We start from the raw sequence: 21359 nt of genomic DNA on the forward strand, positions 1-21359 counted from the left end.
TCGGAATTGTGGCAAGAGTGGAGGTGACACTTAAGCTACATCGTAGCACGTGCGGATGCAGGATGTGATCCAAGAGGAGATTCTCTGTGTCAAGCAAGGATTCCCCTTTATCCTCTCTGCAATAGTGACAAAAAGCTGAGTGGTCTTCTGGAATGGCTTGGTCCTTTCTATGTAAAAAGGTGCGCATCTAACGTCCAGAGACCGTAACCTCTGCTCAGGCCTATTAGCATGAGGCTTGGGATAGAATATGGGAAGAAAAATGTCCTGGTTACTGTGAAAATAAGAGACCACTTTCGGAAAGAAGGACGGATGTGGTCAAAGTTGGACCTTGTCCTTGAAGAAAACTGTATACAGTGGTTCAGAGGTGAGGGCTCAGTTTTCTGAGACTCTTCTGGCCAAAATAATGGCTACCATGAAGACTGTCTTACAGGACAAGTAGAGCAAGGGCATGTTGCCATTGGCTCGAACGGTGGCCCTGTCAGTCTTGACACTACCAGGATGAGGTCGGAAGGAGGCAGAGGCTGGCACACTTGTGGATACAAATGCTCTAATACCTTCAAGTATTGGGCACAGATCAGGTTTGAAAATACCAACCAGCCATTCACCGCTGGGGCCGAGATTGCAGCTAAGTGAACCCTGATGGACGATACCGCAAGACCTTCCTTCTTCAAGTAGAATGGGTAGTCCAGGATAACGGGCAGTGGGGCCTCCAAAGGTAGGATCTTTCTCTTCAGTGACCACAGCATAAACCTATTCCACGTAGCCAAATAGGCCACTCTAGTTGACTGCTTTCTGATACCCATAAGGACAGCTCGCACCAGTGCCAAGCAGTCCTGTTCTGCCTCACTCAGCCATGGAGCTTCCAGGTCTTCAAGTGTAGGGGACTCCAGGTTTGGGTGGAGCATACATCTGTGCTCCTGGGCAATCAAGTCCAGCAGCACCAGAAGACTGACTGGTATGCCGGTGCTATAAGGATTATGTGCACCTTTGTCCCTCCTTACCTTGAGCAACACCCTATTGATGAGCAGTGTGGGAGGAAAGGCGTAGAGAAACTTCCCTCTCCAGGGAAGGAGAAGGGTATTCAAGAGTGAGCCTGAGCTGTGCCCCAGGTATGAACAGAACTGGAGGCATTTCCTGTTAAATCTGGTTGCAAACAGTTCCACCTGGGGAAACCCAGACCTCTGGAAAACTGCATTCAAGATGTCTGGTCAGACGGACCACTCGTGATGATTGGTGAAGGATCTGTCAGGTGGTCTGCCAGCCTGTTCTGAGTGTCTGGTAGACAGGAGGCTTCCAGGGGAATGGAATTGACTATGCAGTACTCCCATAGCCTCAGCGCTTCCTGCCATGGGGGAAAAGAGCGAGCCCACCCCCTTGTTTATTTATATAAAACATTGTGGTTGTGGCACGCATTTGCCATGTACGTTGTGACAGAATGCCTGACAGGCTGGGTGCACTGCTCTTAATTCCCTGACATTGATATGTAGGGCTAATTCCTCTGGCGTCCAGAGGCCCTGAGTCCTGAGGGGGACTCCCCAAGTGAGCTTCCCATCCCATGTCCGAACTGTTAGTGACCAGCAACATTGAAGGGGTGGGCCTTGTGAAGGAGATACTGGCACACACTGTGTCTCAGTCCAGTCACCACTGGAGAGTGAGCATTCCTGCTGAGGGAAGAGTGATCACCTCGTCCAATGGGTGATGGCCTGGTTACCCAATGCCACCCATGCTTGGAGAGGCTGCAGTCTGAGCTGTGCATGCTGCACCACGTAGGTACAAGAGGCCATATGTCCCAGGAGCCTCAGGCAGGTGATGGTAAAGGACTTCAGACTATTTATGATCTCTTGGATGGCCTTGAGGCAGTTCTCTGGCAGGAGGCTCTGGCTTGGTTTGAGTTGAGAACCGCTCCTATGAACTCTGTCCTTTGAATAGGAGAGAAAATCGACTTGTGCTCGTTTATCAGAAGCCCCAGGTTCCTGAAAGTGGACTGTAAGAGGTTCATATGCTCTTCTAGCACATCTCTCAACCAACTTTTGATCAGCCAGGTAAGACCTGCACTCCTTGCCTCCTGAGAAAGGCCACCACCACTGCCATGCACTTTGTGAATACTTGTGGAGCTGCCGACAGGGTAGCTGAATCTTAGGGAAGGAATATTAGAGGCTAGGAAGACCATACTGAACTTCAACTTCTTCATAAACTTGTTGAGGTTCTGCAGGTCTAGGATGGGTCTGAGATCCCTGTTGACCTTCGGGATCAGGAAGTAGTGTGAGTAAAACCCTTTGTCTCTTAACCCCACAGAAATGACTTCCACGGCTCCCACCCTTAGGAACAACTATACTTCATGGGCCAGAAGTCTCAGGGTCCCTGAAGAGGGACAGGGAGGGAGGGTGGGAAGGAGGGGAAGAAATGAACTGCAGGGTATATCCCACTTCTACCGTGTGGAGCACCTAATGGTCTGAAGTGATGTTGATCCAGGCACAGTAAAAATGGGACAAATGGGCCACAAACATAGAGGTAAGATCCAGGCTTTGGTCTGGTGTGCCATCCTTGGGCGCACCCACAAAATGACTGCTTAGACCCCGCCGGTTGTTTTGAGGGCATAGACGTGGATGTTGAAGGGGCATGAGGTGTATGCCTCCTCCGAAAGCCCTTGTTCCTCTACCGACCAAAGTCCTGCCTCTGCAGTTGATGAGGCTGGTAGAATCAGCCCATAGGTTGGGGCTTATAAAGTTTATGAGCCGGGGCTGGTGTGTGAAGTCCTAACGACGTCAGAGTGGCCCTGGAATCCTTCAGATTATGAATACGGGCATCCATTTAATCTGAAAAGAGAGAATTTCCCTCAAACATCAGGTCCTGAATTGTTTTCTGGATCTCATGAGGGAGTCCAGAGGACTGGAGCCAAGAGCTCAGTCTCATTACTACAACTGTGGCTGTGGTGTGGGCTGCCGCATCTGCAGGATCAAGGCCGCCTGGATGGATGCCTGGGCTACAGCTTGCCTTCCTCCATCAAAGCTGCGAACTCTGCTCTAGACTCTGTCGGTAAGAGCTCTTTAACATGGCAGACTATGAATTAAAGTCATAACAACTTACGAGGACCTGGTGGTTCAAGATCCTCAGTTGGAGGCCCTGTGTAGAGTAGAACTTTCTCCCCAACAGGTTTAGTTTCCTGGCCTCCTTTGCCGTAGGCGAGGATTCTTGTTGTCCCTGTCTTTCCTGCTTGTTTGCAGCAGCCACAACTAGGGAACCCAGCGGGGGATGAGTATATAGGTACTCATACCCCTTCAGGGGAACAAAGTACTTTCGTTCCACTCTCTTAGCCGTGGGTTGGAGAGATGCAGGGGTTTGCCTTGCTGTAAAATGGCATCGTTTAAAGGTAGAGCCACTCGAGCTGGACCTGAGGATGTCAATATGTCCACCAAGGCCAGAGCAAATTCCTCTATCTCCTTCACTTGTACATTCAGGTTCTGAACCACTCGATACGAGAGCTCTTGATGGGCCCTGTAATCAACTTGCGTGGGTGTTATGGACATACCTGCCACTGCCTTGTGGGAGAAGATGATGATGAGGCTTGGAATGTCATCTGGGACTGCATGTCCTCCATGGCTGGTGGGTCCCTTGTGGGGGTGTCCTAGGCCTCCTCCATTTCTGCCCCCAGAACTGAACCCCTCTCCAAAGGGGAAGGTGGAGGTACCCTCACCTCTGAGGGCACCAAGTGGGACCGACCCATGTGGGAGGCTTGGTAGGTTTGCGCTGCCCATGGAGTCCACATTGGCCAATGTAGTGGCAGCTGCCACTGGGCAGGTGGCCATGTTGCTTGTGCCAACCCCTGGGTCACCAGCACAGGATGCCCAAGGTCCGCCTGATGTCTGCTGTGTCGCGAGGTATAAGACCCTGCCTGCAACTTTGGAGCCCAAGGACCCGCTCCTGAGTGATCATGGCGGTGCTCTACCCATCAACCACAGTTGAACCGCGTTGAGGAGCGGTGCCTCAATGGTGATTTGCTCCAGGAATGTGATCAGCGCCTCAATGGGCAGCAGTGCCAGGGTCGTGACCGGGTGTCGGAATTGCAACCGGCACTGGGGCTGCAATCGGCGAGGAGTGGAGCTACTAGAGAAGGAGTGAGATGCCGGGCAGTGCTTCACCATTATTGTCGGCTTGCCCAAGACAAGCCCTTGCCTCTGTGGGACAGGTTCCTACAGTACTTGGGCTGCCACCGATGGGCCTTGGCTTAGAGGAGCTGCTGGAAGGGACAGAAGGTCTCTCACTGCCTCATATGTCTCTAGGGTTGAGTCACCTCTGGCTTACCCTAGGTGGGGAGCCCACGCGCACCGGACTCAACAGGTCCCTTCCCGCGGCTGAAGTCAATGGTGCAGGCTGGTTGCTGCCCATGTAAGAGTGGCCCAACACAGGTCTCACTCTCTCTGTGGCTTTTCTCAGATTGAATTGTCCCCGGTCTGACTTCTTTGTCCTTTTCTTCTGCACTGGTGATGGGGAGCAGTGCCAACAAGCCAGGGTTGACTTCTTGGCAGTCGGGGAACTGTATGGGTGCCACATAACCAGTGCCAGGCATCCCGGGTCTCACTGAGCCTCTCTAAATGAGGGTTTTGATGCAAAGTGCTGCCTCCATTAAAAGAAATTTTAGTCTATTGTCTCTCTTCTTCTTAGTCCGGGGCTTAATGTTCTTACAGAGTCGGCATTTTTCCTGAATGTGGCTCTCTCCCAGGCACTTCAGGCAGCTGTCATGTGGGTTGCTTACCAGCATGGGCTTGTGGCATTTTGCACACTATTTGAAGCTCTGAGACCAAGGCTTGCCCCGGGACCCTGGTGGTAAGCACCTTGGTGCAGGAGCTTACAAATACCCTATCTTATCTAACTATTTGCTAACTACCAACTAATTGAACTATTTACACTCTATTTTACAGGAAACCACTAAGGAGTATTTGCATGCAGAGCAAGAGAAGGAGAGTGTTCCTCAGTTCCTTCTTCCCATCCATGAGGGTCGCTGGAAGTGGTGGGTCAGCAGGTGCCTATATACCACACCATGAAGGCACCACTCCAGGGGGTACCAGAATCGACCTGATGGCTACGACCAGGGGGAAAACTTCCAGCGACCGTGCACGTGACATACGCACAACTATATTGAACTAGACATAAGCAAGCACTCGAAGAAGATGATTAGGGTATCCACATTCAAGTTTCCTGCTATTTTTACATACTTTTGTGACTGTGTATTTATGACCATTGAAAAACCTATTCTAATGACTGTGTGTAACAAAAACTGGTTATTGCAGTGACAATGCTGTCTTAACAGCACTCTTTAAATAAAAGAGCAAGTATGCATCTATTGTTATCTAGCAGGAAGGGTTCCAAATTAGCTTGACAGTTTCCTCTTATGACATTTTGCATCTGCTTAGGAAAATTTTCTCAGGACAAGCCTCAGGTTATTCTAAAAGCTACTGGATTATACTAACTGATTTATTCAGGACAGATGGTATTAAGCAGGCAACTAGCCAATCCTGATTGGGGCATTTGAGTACTACAGTCATATGAAACAAAAACCCAACACAATCAAAAACTGCACTACTGTGCAATGAGTCCACCTGTTCATTTTAGAGGGAATATTTCTTCTATTTGGCTTATTACAGATTTATTAAAACTGATTGCTAAAAGCTACTACTATCTGTACAAAAGTGATATGTATACTTTCCCCTATTTTAGTGGGTTTTAAATATTTAATTGGACATTTTCGCTGTTATAAAAGGAAGATAAATTACATGAATCTGAAAACATGTTTTTTGACCTCTGAAAATTAGTGACTCATCTATCGTTTTTTAGCCAAGGATTTTCAGGCAGTGTTTTCCATATATAAGCCAATAGATTTCCCTGCTTAGAACACAAGTGCAAAACGCCCACTATCTAACATTAACAACTACATTTATTTTCTTATATTAACACATTTGATTTCAGGAAGGCAAAACATCCAAGGCCAGTTCACAATGTATTTGTGCAGCACACATGCTAGAACCATTTTAAAAACTGAAAGTACCAAACCCACAAGGAAGGGAGGAGGGAAGGAAGAAAAGAAATAATGGATATTTGAGAAGTAAAAAACAGGATGAGAGAGTGGGTGGATGGAGCAGGAAAGACCTGAATAATCTTCGATAAAACAAAAAGGTTACATTGTGAAATTTTCATTTCTTCTCATTATGTCCAGGGGTATCTTCTAAAAATTGAGGTAGGATATTTGATGACTAACACAAATGTGCCATGTTACTGGTCAGAAACGATGTAGCAAGAAATAATCTACTGATACTATGGAATGCTAAAGAGGCCAGTGGCCTTAACCAAATGATGCTTAGCACAAACCTTGGAAGTTTTCTGGAAATCACCTTTCAAAATTAACATGATCAGAGAAGACACAACACAGATTAAATTCACTGAAAAACTGATTTGTATCAATTCAACTCCCGCTATTTTGTCTGTCTTTGGCTATTTCATAGTGTTTGCCTTTAACAGCACTGCAAGTTAAATGTGCAGTGACATACTTTAGTGACTTATTTGGTATGCCTTGATAATCCTCAGACCTCAAAAGACAATGGTTTGTAAAACTTTTTCCTTACACAAAAGATGTCAAATGCTCTGAGATCTCCTTGCAAGTCCAATTTTAACATAGTTATCCTGCTATGGCAAAACCTACTTTAAGACTATATCACAAGTGGACATCAGTAAATAAGACACCCCCAACTCCTACAAGTAAAAAAATGTTGTAATATACAGCCATATCGCAGATGCAATATCTATAGTTTTGTATTACATTTCTTAGCCTTTATGTAATATTGGTTTTGGGAAAAACAGCTAAAAAAGAAAGCATATGTATAGGAAAACAGAATGGGTAAAAAGTAAGAGGATAAAGGAGGGAACAGAGATAGAATATAGAACTAAGAGGGAGAAAAAAAGAGAGACCAAAAAGGAAAAAAATTAGAAAAGGCAGAAGTGACAGAAAAAAGTTAAGGAAGGCGGAGACACAGAAAATGCACCTAAACCCACAAACCACTTCCTAGGAAGTAGCATGACAACCAGTGCAAAGGATTCCTTGGGACAGTCAGGAGCAATTAAGGCACCAATAAACTGAGAACCCATCCTAACCATCAGAGGAATAGGTCACTTACAATGTTCACCAGATACGGACCTCATGCTAGGAATTTCAAAGGAGCCAGGCACTCAACTCCTATGGACTTTCAATAGGAGTTGGGCACCTAACTGCCCTAGGCACTTTTGAAAATCTCAGCCTTAGGCTGTAGTTTATTATATGTAAGAAAACTGCACAAACAAGAAAAAAAAACAATACAAAATCTTCACGGGAAACACACCTGATAGGCTTCTACCACCAAATCATTGAGATTAGCTGCTTGTGATTCTATTTGTCTTGCGACAGTACCAGGCAACAGAGGCAAAAGATCCTATGAAAAATGCAATAATTTATTCACATTTATAATCTTAAGACTGCACTTTTTAAAAATAAATCAATTGCAATTATGACTTTTATCACACCTTATACCAGTGAAACTGGTTTCCTTGAACTGCAAAGATAACATTGATGTTGTTGTCTATCAGTTTTTCAGAAAGTTGCCCAAGCGATGGATGCTCCTGAAAAATATAATAAACTATAAAAGACTTCAGTTTTGGTAGACAAAACCCATGTTAATCATATTCTGTGGTCTCTGAGCAGTAAAATAAACATACTTGGGAGTTATTCCAATCTTTGAATACTTAACAAAAATTAAATTAAACACATATGATTCATGGTAAAGTACAGGGAAATTAATCAGGACTTAGTTCAATGCTTCTCAACCTTTTGATAGAGACACCATCTTCCATGGTATTGCTTTATGGGCACTGGTACCACAGTTGTTGCCTATTAACCTTCCTCCCCCACACCTCTCTTGTATTTTTCTATGCCTGTTTTCTCCTGACACTACCCATATCTTGTCTCATTTTTCAGCTTCTTTTTCATTGTTTGTTTCCCTTCTTCTGTTTGCTCCCCTTGTTACCTGAAGACGACATACTACTCAGGATGATGAAAGTGGTAAGGACATAGAGCTTGGGGTATTTGGTGGTGTTTCCGTAAGGGCACATGCCTGTTATTGACAAATGAGGTGGTCATGGAAGCAGAGAATAGCTGCGCTAGTGCCAATAAGCAGCTACTTTCACTTGTGGCAGGGAGGGAAGGGAGGAAGCTTATAATCCAAGTGCAGGAGGATGCACCTTACCCACCATTGCTGGAGTAAGGTAACAGGAGTTATAGAACCCATCCCGACCACGGCTTTCTTCCTATTCACATCGCTCCCACCCACCCTGGACTGACTTAGCAACACCCTTGGGGGCCCACCACTCAGGCAGACACACACTGGCTAGATCAAAGTCCTGCAAGGAAATCAGATCTAACAAGGGAAAATGACCCTTTTGCACCTCTTTGTAGCAAACTTTGGAATAAAAGTTATTTTGGTAGCCCTATGTGGCATTTCCACAAAACTCCTCCTGTATAGACTACTGTAGAAAAACTAATGAGAAAACTGAAATAAAGTCTACTTATAATAGGTCTCTGTGCCTTTATAAGATGGGACAACCCAACCAGTACCGTTGGCCTGTACGGATCGGGGGAAGGGGAGGAAGTTGTGGAGATGTCATTTATTAGGATCACTATGGGATATCAATGGGAAGACCAACTGTACGATTGCAGCTGCAACAGCTCCTGTTTATACTAGCACAGCAGCAAAACATGTTGGGTGAAACAGTGCTTAGCTTTACTCAGATCAAGTGCAGTCATAACAGCAGACTGAAAGCCCATTCACCAAAGGAGAGGAATTGTGTGAATGGATGCAAGGTGCTTTTTATAGAGTTGCAACACCAAAATGTTCTAGTGTAGACAAGGCTTAGTACAGCTGGTAAAATGCAGTTTATGAATTTGGGTTGAATTCAGTTTTGGCTGAATAAAAAAATAAATAAATTTTAAAAAAAAGAGGAGGAAAACAATTTTGAAAGAATCAAAACAGTTTTGAACCAAAACTGAAATTTTTCCAGTTGGGGGATGCAGGGGGAAATAAAAAAATCAATTGTGGTTTGAAATAAACCAATTTTTTTCCAGATTTTTTGGTTTGACCACTGAACTAAAAAATCAGTTATTCACTCAGCTCTATTTCCGAGATGGTGAGGCCCAGCCCAGTAGTCAAACTGCAGGAACAAACATTCAAGCAAAGTCAGCCAGAGGCAAATCTAAAATCAATGGCAAAAGCTCTTAACGAGTTCTGTGGGAGTAGGACTGGGCTCTTAGGCCTGATGACACAAACTCTTACTTAGATGGGGCTCACTGAAGTCTTATGCATGTAACAGTTTGTAGGATTGGGTCTCAAGTCTATGCCTCAGCTAGTTAATTTATAAGTGCAACTACAGGCTACCTATATTTTCATTTTAACTCATTGTAATGTCTGAATTTGTTATATCACGTATTAAAATATCATTTTAGATGAGTTTGAAAACGTGTTTCTTATTTTAAAAAAATAAGGCCGAAGTAAAATTTGTCAACAGAAAATTCCAGAGAGCGCTAATTTTCTATTATATTACAAACATATTACAATATCATAACAAGGCACAGCTGGCAACAGGATTAGTCATTGACCCCATTTTGCTTCCTGTAAGAATCTTACTATGTTTTATGTATTTTATCTTATCTTTTCTCTCTACTAGCCAAGAAAATGTACTCCATTTTGAGACAGCCTGTCTAGTTTTAGTTACATCATTGCTCTTTTCCTACTCGAACCTACTGTTTTCTTGAATTTAGAAAATAATTATCAGAGATATTAAATATTTCAGGGGAGGAGGTGAGGGAGTGAAACAAGGACATTTCTAATCAAAAAAGGAAAGAGTCTCCTTTCCTCCCATCACTCATGGGGACCTTTAAAGGCCAGAAAGAAGCAAGGAAAAAAGTGGCAAACTGGAAACAATTTCTGTCTTAAAGGCAAGTATTTGTATGTAAATAAGGCGGAATCCTCTTAAGTGGCACAGCTAAGTGAAAACAGAACACACCAATTACTCTTTCTTCTATTATTCCCTAGTTTATTTCTAGAGGCTAGTAGGAATACAGCCTGATGGCAAATGGCTCCTCTACTTTGTAAAAAATATTGTTGGAAAGTGATCTATAAGGGAGAAAAATAAAACCAAAACACAAATAGGTGTGAGTGCTTTTTCTTTTGTAGGATGTATTTTCAAAGAGGAAAAACAGTCATGCCTTCTTTCTACACCAATGCAGAAGTTTTCTTTTTTGTTTTTGCTTGTTTTATTAGAAAGTCAGGTCTGTGTCTGTTTTTCTTGGAAGGGTCTCTAGGTGACTAGAGGATAAGTAGGATTATCAAAGGTATGAAGAAAGTAAAACTTAATCAATGGTGAGGAGGACTTTTCCACCAGATTTTAAAATATCTTATTAAAAAGTGAGTCCCTTAATTAAAGGCAGAATAAAAGGAAACCTCCATCAAAAACAGGGTAGACAAGATCTGACAACCCTATTCCTACAGTAATTAGAAAATCAGAATCACCTAACCAATCAGTCTGTTCAGGTGTTCTATAAGCAATAAACAGCATCAATCTCTATCTCTCCCAACACCTTACTGGGCATGCTTAGAAGAAGCCACAACAAATTTGATTTATTAAAAGGGCAAGGAAGCAGTCTGTAGTGCACAAATGAGAACCTAATGATCTACTAGATCAGCAGTTCTCAAACTTCATTGCACCGCAACCCCCTTCTGACAACAAAAGTTACTACACGGCCCCAGGAGAGGGGATCGAAGCCTGAGATCGCTTGAGCCCCGCCGCCCCAGGCGGGAAGGGGATGGAGGAGAAACCAAAGCCAAAGCCTGCCCTGGGTAGGGGGTGAAGCCGAAGCCCAAAGGTTTCAGACGCAGGTGGGAGGCCTGTAATCTGGGCCTCGCTGCCCAGGAATGAAGTCCTAGGGCTTTGGCTTTGGCCCCGGGGGGTGGGGCTCGGGCTTCAGCTTCAGCCCTGGGCCCCAGCAAGTCTAACGCCAGCCCTGGCAACCCCTTTAAAACAGAGTCCCAACCCACAGTTTGAGAACCGCTGTACTAAATCTTTTCCATCTGTAAGATCAGGCTGGCAGGGACCACCAGACATGCCATGTACTCTGTATGGAGAAAAACACAGCAACAATTTGTGTAGGAAACTGCACAGCAGCCCTGCATGGATAAGCATTATGCTGCTGTATCACATTTATTCCAAAAAGTCTGAAATCGTGAAAGATCCAGAGTGCAGAGAAACTCTTTCCCATGTTTGCTGCTACACATCTTCCTACATGTCTGCATGCATCAGCCAATGGCAAAACTGGAAAGAGGGTCAGCAGAACAGTTGTATCAAAACATGCCTCACTGGGGGAAATCCATGGATGACTTGGTTTGGGAGGCTAAACCTACTGCCTGTTCCACAAAATCTCTGTCACAAAAACTCAGGGCAAGGCTTGACCCCATTTGGAAGTATCCATCCACAGAAGAGTATGACCACAAAAGCCTTTAGTTCAGAAAGATCATTTAAAACTCTTTCTGCAATCAGCAGCCATCCTGGCTTAATAGAGAAGCTCATTTTTTGTTTTGTTTTATACTGGTGTTTCCAGATGTAAACTGAATTATCAGTTAAATTCTTGACAATCACAGAAAACAATGAACTTGCTTTGTAACAGATGGACTATCTAGAACATCAGAAGAGTCTTTGGCACCAGAGAAAAGATCTATATTTAAAGCAATTGTTTAATATACAGAGCCAAATTCTCCTCTGTTATAGTAGTGCAACTCCTCTGAAGTAAAAGGGGTCACACATGAGTGGAACTGAAAAGATACTATAACTCACAAGTATATAGTCTTCTGTTCTGATGAAGGGATGCCTGTGGATTACTTTCATGAAACAGATTAAATGGAATAGTTGTTTACATCATTGGAGCAGTATAACAATACTGAAACCAAACAGGCTAGCCGAAGGGGAATAAACAAGCCTGATAAGCAAGGGGAAATATACAAAAGGTGACAGAAGGAGTAAATTAACGAAAGGACATTAGATAATCTGAAATCCAAACAGCCTTGCAGTCAGTCTGCCAAGCTTCTAAACACCCACTTGTTCCGAGAAGCATTTCAGCTTCAATGGTCACACAACACAAAGTGGCTGTTCTGGAAGGTATTCTACTGCTTTTGTACATACGCACTGTTAGCTCTATTGTGCCATTCCTGCGTACACTGTGCTTTTGGGATCAAAATCAGCCCTGGCATATACAGATGGCGTTCCTACTGAGTTAATGGGGACTACTGCTATCTTACACTGCAGCTAAATGCGTGTCTTACAGTGTGAGCTCCTGGAGGCAGCAAAGTTGCCTGTTGGCAATGTTTGTCTCATGGACGATGCTGTGTTGCAATGGCACTGCATAAACCAAAGACCCACCTGCCATTTAATATTTCCGGTATCTGCTTATTTGACTGTAATGAAATTCTGAAGCACTTAGAGGAGAGGAAAGTGATCCGGAAGAGTCAGCATGGATTCACCAAGGGCAAGTCATGCCTGACTAATCTAATCGTCTTCTATGACGAGATAACTGGCTCTGTGGATGAAGGGAAAGCAGTGGACGTGTTGTTCCTTGACTTTAGCAAAGATTTTGACACGGTCTCCCACAGTATTCTTGCCAGCAAGTTAAAGAAGTATGGGCTGGATGAATGGACTATAAGGTAGATAGAAAGTTGGCTAGATTGTTGGGCTCAACGGGTAGTGATCAATGGCTCCATGTCTAGTTGACAGCTGGTATCAAGTGGAGTGCCCCAAGGGTTGGTCTTTGGGCCTGTTTTGTTCAATATCTTCACAAATGATCTGGAGGATGGTGTGGATTGCACCCTCAGCAAGTTTGCAGATGACACTAAACTGGGAGGAGAGGTAGATACGCTGGAGGGTAGGGATAGGATACAGAGGGACCTAGACAAATTAGAGGATTGGGCCAAAAGAAATCTGATGAGGTTCAACAAGGACAAGTGCAGAGCCCTGCACTTAGGATGGAAGAATCCTATGCACCGCTACAGACTAGGGACCGAATGGCTCGGCAGCAGTTCTGCAGAAAAGGACCTAGGGGTTACAGTGGACGAGATGCTAGATATGAGTCAACAGTGTGCCCTTGTTGGCAAGAAGGCCAATGGCATTTTGGGATGTATTAAGTAGGGGCATTGCCAGCAGATCGAGGGACGTGATTGTTCCCCTCTATTCGACATTGGTGAGGCCTCATCTGGAGTACTGCGTCCAGTTTTGGGCCCCACACTACAAGAAGGATGTGGAAAAATTGGAAAACGTCCAGCGGAGGGCAACAAAAATGATTAGGGGACTGGAACACATGACTTATGAGGAGAGGCTGAGGGAACTGGGATTGTTTAGTCTGCGGAAGAGAAGAATGAGGGGGGATTTAATAGCTGCTTTCAACTACCTGAAAGGGGGATCCAAAGAGGATGGATCTAGACTTTTCTCAGTGGTAGCAGATGACAAAACAAGGAATAATGGGCTCAAGTTGCAGTGGGGGAGGTTTAGGTTGGATATTAGGAAAAACTTTTTCACTAGGAGGGTGATGAAGCACTGGAATGCGTTACCTAAGGAGGTGGTGGAATCTCCTTCCTTAGAAGTTTTTAAGGTCAGGCTTGACAAAGCCCTGGCTGGGATGATTTAGTTGGGGATTGGTCCTTTGAGCAGGGGGTTGGACTAGATGACCTCCTGAGGTCTCTTCCAACCCTGATATTCTATGATTCTAATGTATAGGTTAGGCAGTGATTCCTATTCCCCCAACTGAACTAATATTAAGCAATTTCACTAAACCCTACAAATCTGAGAAAAATTGCTTTCTAAAACTATAGAATCTTTCATACATTATTGAAGAAGACTTTTGAAAGCTAAAACAAGCCTGCTGAATAGAAACAGGTTATCATTGCATGCCAATGTATTTGATGCATTTTTTGCATGAATACATAAAACAGTAAGTCATGTCGTGTGGAATTCTGATGTATCTAAATCTCTGCTAACTCTTTAAACCCCTCTGGCACAAGACTCCTTTTAGTGTGCCAAGATCGAATTAGTTCCTTACTATTATACGTCATCCTTCCTGCCTGATTTCTACAAGGCCCTATCCTCTACTCCCTTCAATGCCACAAAGCATCCTCCCTGACCTTAAAGCACTGTCATCACTGTTTGATTTACTAGAAGGAGTCCCTACCATATAATGCAAGACTCCTGCAAATTGCTAACATATTCTCGTGCAGAGTAATGCAACAAAATGATAATTTCCCTCCTTCCCTTTTACATTCTATACAACAGAGGCAGGTGATCTATCAGATGGTAACTTACCTCCTAAAAATACCTTACTATATTGTGCTTTGCAGAACACTGCTGACCCCACCAAAATGGATTACTGAAATATTTTACACCAGATAGAAAGGATATCAATAATTTTACTTCCATCACACTTGTTCTTGGTCCTACACATCCTGCTTACTAAGGCAGGTCTTAATGTTTTACTAATTTAAGTAGAAGCATCAGTTTAGTCCCAATTTAAAATCTTGATTTTTAAGTTTGACAATGCATTGGCTTCCCAAAGGTAAGAGTGTATGACATATACCTTACCATACTTGTAGCTTTGATATACACATTATCTTTCAGATGGCAATTTCCATCATTGGGAATTACTATCCCGGCCAATTTACTATCAAGGGCCAGATGAGAGGTCTGATCTGTCATCACAAGAAGTAATCTCTTTGCTTCTTTGCGCCAACCAATATGGCTCTAAAAGAAAAAAAAATTTCATGAGAATGAAATGTAACTCTTTTAATTCTATAATGGTAAATATGACTAAGGAAGTCCAATGTAAGTCTACTTTTAGGTACTGCACTGCTTAAAAACGAAACAAACACTGAAGCTGAGTGTAAGCACACACTCAAGGCAGATAAAGTAGTTAAAGCACTTCTTTACATATGGGGCTGGGTATTTATCCTGAAAAGCACTCTTTTAGCAAAGTTCTGCACATGTTTAAATGCTTTAGAGAATTGAGGCATAGGGTTAGCAAGTCCACAAGAAATGAGTTCTGTTAGTTTCGATCCACCTTGGAGCAGATGGATTTATTTTCCATTGACTTGTCTCCTCTCCTCCGCCTCCCTCCACCTTTTTTTTTTAAAAAAAGGGGAATAACCCATAAACACTGAGTCAGAAATATTTGTTGTGCAATATACAATGTGCTGGTACAACACAACTGCAAAATTCCATTTGTGATGTTAGTACCTATCAACTCAACTGCACAGTGTTTGTAAAATTCTTTGATTTGAGATCACTACATACAAGAAATGCACAAAGCAATTTTCTGTATGAATGCAACACATTTTTGAATATACTTAATGATACCAGAATCAAAATAAGAGAAACACTTTTTTTTTGTAAATTCCTTTTACTACACAGCTTCTCAAAAGGGACACAAAACATAGCATCAGTTAGGATATTGCAGTCTACTAAACAAAATTTAACATGAAAAAAAAATCACAACTATCAATCATGGGCGCCAGGTTTGTGTAATTTTTGGTGGTGCCCAGAAAGGGTCCAAGCAGAACCGTCCCGTCCACAGGACAGACCAGGGCAACTGCCCGGGGCTCTGTGCTTTGGGGGCCCCACGCTTCAGGGGGACACAGGGTCCAGGGTGGACTGGGGGAATAGCGGGGGCCTGGCGTCGGCAGCAGCGAGCGACCTGGAGACGGGGCAGAAACCAGAAAGAGGCGGGGGCTTGGGGGAAAGGGTTAGAATGGGGCAGGGGCAGAGCAGGGGCAGGAAGAGGTGGGGCTGGCTGCGGCCAGGTTGCTCGCTGCTGCTGGCAGCATCATGTATCACACCCATGCATTCGGCAACCCAGGCATATATTCAGCGGAGCTGCAGAGCTGGCCTGTGTCTCCTGAATGTCAGAAGTATGGAATGTATCCAGTGATCAACATTTAAATGCGAGAAATCCTTTCAGTACTTCAAAGTAATTTTTGTAGCAGATGTGAATAGGATATCTATGTTTTGTGTTTATTTTCCTGCTTTACACTATTTATCTTTTAAATATAAAGAAGCCCACAGTTAATCTGTTTTTGGTGGGGTGTTTTTTGTGTGATTATTCTCTCAACTCATTCCCCTTTCCTAAAAGAAAATGTATAAATGGATAAGAGAGAAGAACCATGAAAAGAAGCCTGATCCTCTTGACTTGAACGGTACCATTGTCCAGAAGTCCTACCTGCTAAGCTGGACAGGAATTGCATTGCTTGACAAAGCAAAAAGTAAGAGGACTGGATGGCACTCAACTTTATGAATCATGTAGATCTTTCCTCATTCAAGAGTATGAAGATGTTTCTGTAAGCATGCAGTAAAGTGGGTTTTTTGTTTTTTTTTAAAGTACAAACTCTTTACAAGATTGAACTGACACTGAAATGCATCTGTATGCTAAAACCATACAAGGCAATGACAATTTAGTCCTCAAATATTTGCTAAAACGGAGGATTTTAGAAGTTCAAACCACATGAACAGCCCTTAGAACAAAGGTAGAGGGAGGACTCTGTATTGCTCAGTGGGATCCTTCTTTGGTCAGCTGAAGAACAGGTCCGCTCTTTAAAGAGCCTAAAATTGTTAAGTGGGATTTTATCATTATTGTGTCTGAATCATTTACAAATATAAAATATGTTCAGTTTATATTTTTACAGTTAGTTTTTTCTAACTGCCAACCCTGAAAATCCAACCCATGATAGGAGAATCAAGATGGGAATTTTCCATTGTCAATAATAAAAGTTTTCAGGCCAAATCTGACACTCAGTTACACTCGTTCAACTCCTGACTTTAAATTACACCTTTAATAACTTGTGTAAATGCAATTGATAGGAGCTTAGTAAACAATACTGTTGATGCAGGAGAACTTGCTCCCAACTCTGTCTCCCATTGCGGTGTTGACTCTGCTGTGCTAACGGGAATAAGACACAGTAAAACTTATTTTTTGTCACCAAAATCAGCACTCTTGCAGCGGATCACACACACGCGGACCAAATCTGTTAAGTAGGAAAGTGCCATTTTTACAAGGGCTGTCAAGTGATTAACAAAATGAATCGCGATTAATCACACTGTTAAATAAGAATAGAATACCATTTATTTAAATATTTTTGAATGTTTTCTACATTTTCAAATATATTGATTTAAATTACAACACAGAATACGAAGTGTACAGTGTTCACTTTATTTTTATTACAAATGTTTGTGCTGTAAAAAACAAAATAAATAGTATTTTTCAATTCACCAAAAACAAGTACTGTAATGCAATCTCTTTATCATGAAAGTTGAACTTACAAATGTAGAAATATATACAAAAAAATAACAGCATTAAAAAATAAAACAATGTAAAACTTTAGAGCCTACAAGTCCACTCACTCCTACTGCTTGTTCAGCCAGTCACTCAGACAAACAAGTTTGTTCAAATTTGCAGGAGACAATGCTGCTTGCCTCTTGTTTACAATGTCACCTGAAAGTGAGAACAGGCATTCCCATGGTACTGTTATAACATACGCCACAAGATATTTACGTACCAGAAGTGCTAAAGATTCATATGTCCCTTCATACTTCAACCACCATTCCAGAGGACATGCGTCCATGCTGATGACGGGTTCTGCTAGATAATGATCCAAAGCAGTACAGACCCAACACATGTTCACTTTCATCATCTGAGTCAGATGCCACCAGCAGAAGGTTGATTTTCTTTTCTCGTGGTTCGGGATCTGTAGTTTCCGCATCGGAGTGTTGCTCTTTTAAGACTTCTGAAAGCATGCTCCACCCCTTGTCCCTTTCAGATTTTGGAAGGCACTTCAGATTCTTAAACCTTGGGTTAAGAGCTGTAGCTATTTTTAGAAATCTCATATTGGTACCTTCTTTGCGTTTTGTCACACCTGCACTGAAAGTGTTCTTAAAACGAACAACATGTGCTCGGTCATCATCCGAGACTGCTAGAACATGAAATATGTAAAAGAACGCGGATAAAACAGTCAAGGAGACATACTATTCTTCCCCAAGGAGTTCAGTCAAAATTTAATGAATGCATTATTTTTTTACGAGCGTCATTAGCATGGAAGCATATCGTCTGGAATGGTGGCCAAAGATAAAGGGGCATTTGAATGTTTAGTATATCTGGCACATAAATACCTCACAATGCCAGCTACAAAAGTGCCATGTGAATGCCTGTTCTCACTTTCAGGTGACATTGTAAACAAGAGGCAAGCAGCATTGTCTCCTGCAAATTTGAACAAACTTGTTTGTCTTAGCGATTGGCTGAATAAGAAGTAGGACTGAGTGGACTTGTAGGCTCTAAAGTTTTACATTGTTTTGTTTTTGAGTGCAGTTATGTAACCAAAAAAAAAATCCACATTTGTAAGTTGCACTTTCACAATAAAGGGTACTTGTTTACCTATTTCACATTACGGTACCTGTATGAGGCAATTGAAAAATACTATTTCTTTTGTTTATTGTTTTTACAGTGCAAATATTTGTAATAAAAATAATAATATAAAGTGAGCACTGTACACTTTGTATTCTGAGTGGTATTTGAAATTAATATATTTGAAAATGTAGAAAAACATCTAAAATATTTAATAAATTTCAATTGGTATTCTATTGTTTAACAATGCAATTAAAACGGCAATTAATCGTGATTAATTTTTTTTAATCATGATTAATTTTTTGAGTTAATGATGTGAGTTAACTGCGATTAATCAACAGTCCTAATTTTTAAATAACCTTTTTTCCCATACAAGAGCCACATCAATTATCAGCACTGAAAGGGATTCCCCTACTCAGTCCTCCTCCAGTAAAAGGACAATGAACTTCAAGGGGAGCCTTGATGATGGCTTGGAGATTGGAATGGTGCTGGGGGGAAATGTCATGCCTCTGTCAGGCATAAAGATGATAAGGAGCATGATTGCTATATTATAAAGGGCTCAGTATCATTGAGAACAGAAACAATGATAAATACACATCTGTTGCTGAACTGCCATTCAGTTGTTTGTTCAGAAATCTCCTTACCTGGCACACAGCTGCCTGAAGCATAGCATCAAACCCCCCTTCAGGTGTATCAATATTCCCAGAGATCTTTTGTTTATTCACAGCATTTTTGAACTCTGCTATGTTGTCAGTCAGGGAGAGCACATGAATGTAGCCATGAGGTGGCATACAATCTAAATTATAATCACTGTAAGAGAAAACAAAGCAAGCCCAACATATTATATTATTATTTAAAAATAATTTTTATAACTGCAGTACTAAGTGGGTTTTTCGAACATGTGAACATAGCCATTTTGAAAAATATATATTTTGTTTTTTTTATAAAAGAATCTTTATTAGACTCACTGGAACTATAAATATTTCTAGTTTATGTTGAACAAAAAATAGTTTATGTTCTTTTTTCTTCTATTTATGTGAAAAGTGTACCCAATCCTAATTGCTTTCATGTAATCATAACAAAAAATAAGCAATGCTGAAGTATAGAATTTAATGTACAGCAAAACATGGCAAGAGACAGTATAACCTCAAACAGCACATTATCCCTTTGGAATCCCTAAGAAAGGGAACAATTAGACTTTAAATTCAAAGTTTCTGTGTCCTGATAAAAAACTACTACATACTAAGGACCAGATCCTGTAACAATTTCACATGACTATGAGCTACAGAATCAAAACCTAAAAACGATCAATTCTAAAGGGCATAAACATGCATATACCTCACATTGAGATTAATAACAGTTGTCTAGCCACATGGATGGAAGAGTAAGTTCTCAAATTCCCAGAGGTTAAACAATTTTTACCACTTTATGTTAAGGAAGCTTTGAGGAAGAGATAGCTGGGCTGATTCCAGAACCCATAGATTAGGCCCTTTTTCTGCAACATAGTTAAGCACTGACTTCAGTGGGACTGAGGCACATACATAAGTGCTTAAATAATTCAGAAACACAGTTCCTTATCCAAAGCCCATGAAATAACTGAAAAGATGCCCACTGATTAAATGGACTCAGGCCCTTACAACAGAGCTAATATGTAGCAACGAGTATATATGATGTAAAAAAGATTAATATTAATTATTCATAAACAACCTGATTTACCTATAAGGGAATTTGGATTTGTTGTGTGGAGTCTTGTTCTGTAGAGGTTACGGAAAGTGATCCCTCACCTTACATGCATGTTGAATACAAGGAATAATGTCTGTGACATGCAAAAATAATTGGTCCAAACCTGTACTTCTCACTTGGGGAAAATGGGGGTCTGGCCAAGTAAGAATGGCAGAAGCAAACCCAAAAGGTTCTTATTTTGTTTGTTAAATAGAAAGGGAGAAATATGTATTACAGGGATGAAAGCGAAAATTTCAAGGGAAGCATTTTAACACCCAAGTTTTGAAAGTACTGTACCTAGGAAATAAACATGTAAAATAATCAATCACAACATCTGACTGTTTTAAACACAAAAGCATATGTAAAATGTACAAAACGTATGTCTTAAGCGGTTCTGAAATTTTAAAAATAACCACCGAATACTGCGTGAAAGAAGCCTTTTTTTCTTAGAAACCGAACATTGCTGGGAAACCAAGCTGATATCAAAGAGAAAGACTCATTGTGAAGTTTTAAAAAAATTATAATGTAGCATAACATGTTTAATTAACTTATTATTTATACATTTTTTGTCACTTGGCATTTCCCAAATAAACACACATCATTACATACCGGCACTGATTATGGATTCTTTCTGGGTGAATGCTAATATAGGGTGATGCAGTCTTGTCCACATATGATCCAAAGCCAAGTCGAAAATCAACGGAAATATTTGCCATCTTTTTAGATAAATCAAATCCAACAGAATTTAATTTTTCTATGTTGTCGTGCATAGAAGCTGAGACATCAACTAAATAATAAAGGTCCACTGGATACTTCTCTAGAGGATGGACTTTTAACATAAAGCTTGCTTTACCTCCTGGTTAAAAGGAAACAAACAAGTTTATTACATATTTTCAAATGTACCCTTTTAATAATACTGCAAATTTACCTTTAATGTTGCAGGCACTATAAACACTTGCAGGCAAACAGAAAAAATAAATTAAAAATTAAACGAGGGTTTTAAATGTACATTAAAAATAAATTTTAAAGGGTGTGTTTATAAAACTTATTTAGCTGGTCTCCTTTGTGGGTTATTGTTAAAAATGGGCCTTTTCCTATTATCTTTTAAATTCTTCATTACACAATCCATTTGGCATTATAC

At 41.6% G+C, this 21359-nt stretch overlaps 1 protein-coding gene across 6 annotated transcripts in view; it reads right to left on the minus strand.

Annotated features, from left to right (window-relative positions):
• The window catches only part of ITGB8 (integrin subunit beta 8), a 74915-nt gene that overhangs the window by 21350 nt on the left and 32206 nt on the right, over positions 1–21359 (minus strand). For all 6 annotated transcript variants that reach the window (XM_084620721.1, XM_084620722.1, XM_084620724.1 and 3 more), the window contains exons 4-8: positions 20828–21074; positions 19141–19306; positions 14692–14850; positions 7549–7644; positions 7368–7457 (exon numbers count right to left, since the gene is read on the minus strand). In XM_084620721.1, the coding sequence (XP_084476847.1) occupies positions 7368–7457; positions 7549–7644; positions 14692–14850; positions 19141–19306; positions 20828–21074 (758 nt within the window). The remainder of the gene's footprint in view (positions 1–7367; positions 7458–7548; positions 7645–14691; positions 14851–19140; positions 19307–20827; positions 21075–21359) is intronic.

Source organism: Lepidochelys olivacea, assembly GCF_965140295.1.
Source record: "Lepidochelys olivacea isolate rLepOli2 genome assembly, chromosome: 2".
Classification (NCBI taxonomy): Eukaryota; Metazoa; Chordata; order Testudines; family Cheloniidae; genus Lepidochelys; species Lepidochelys olivacea.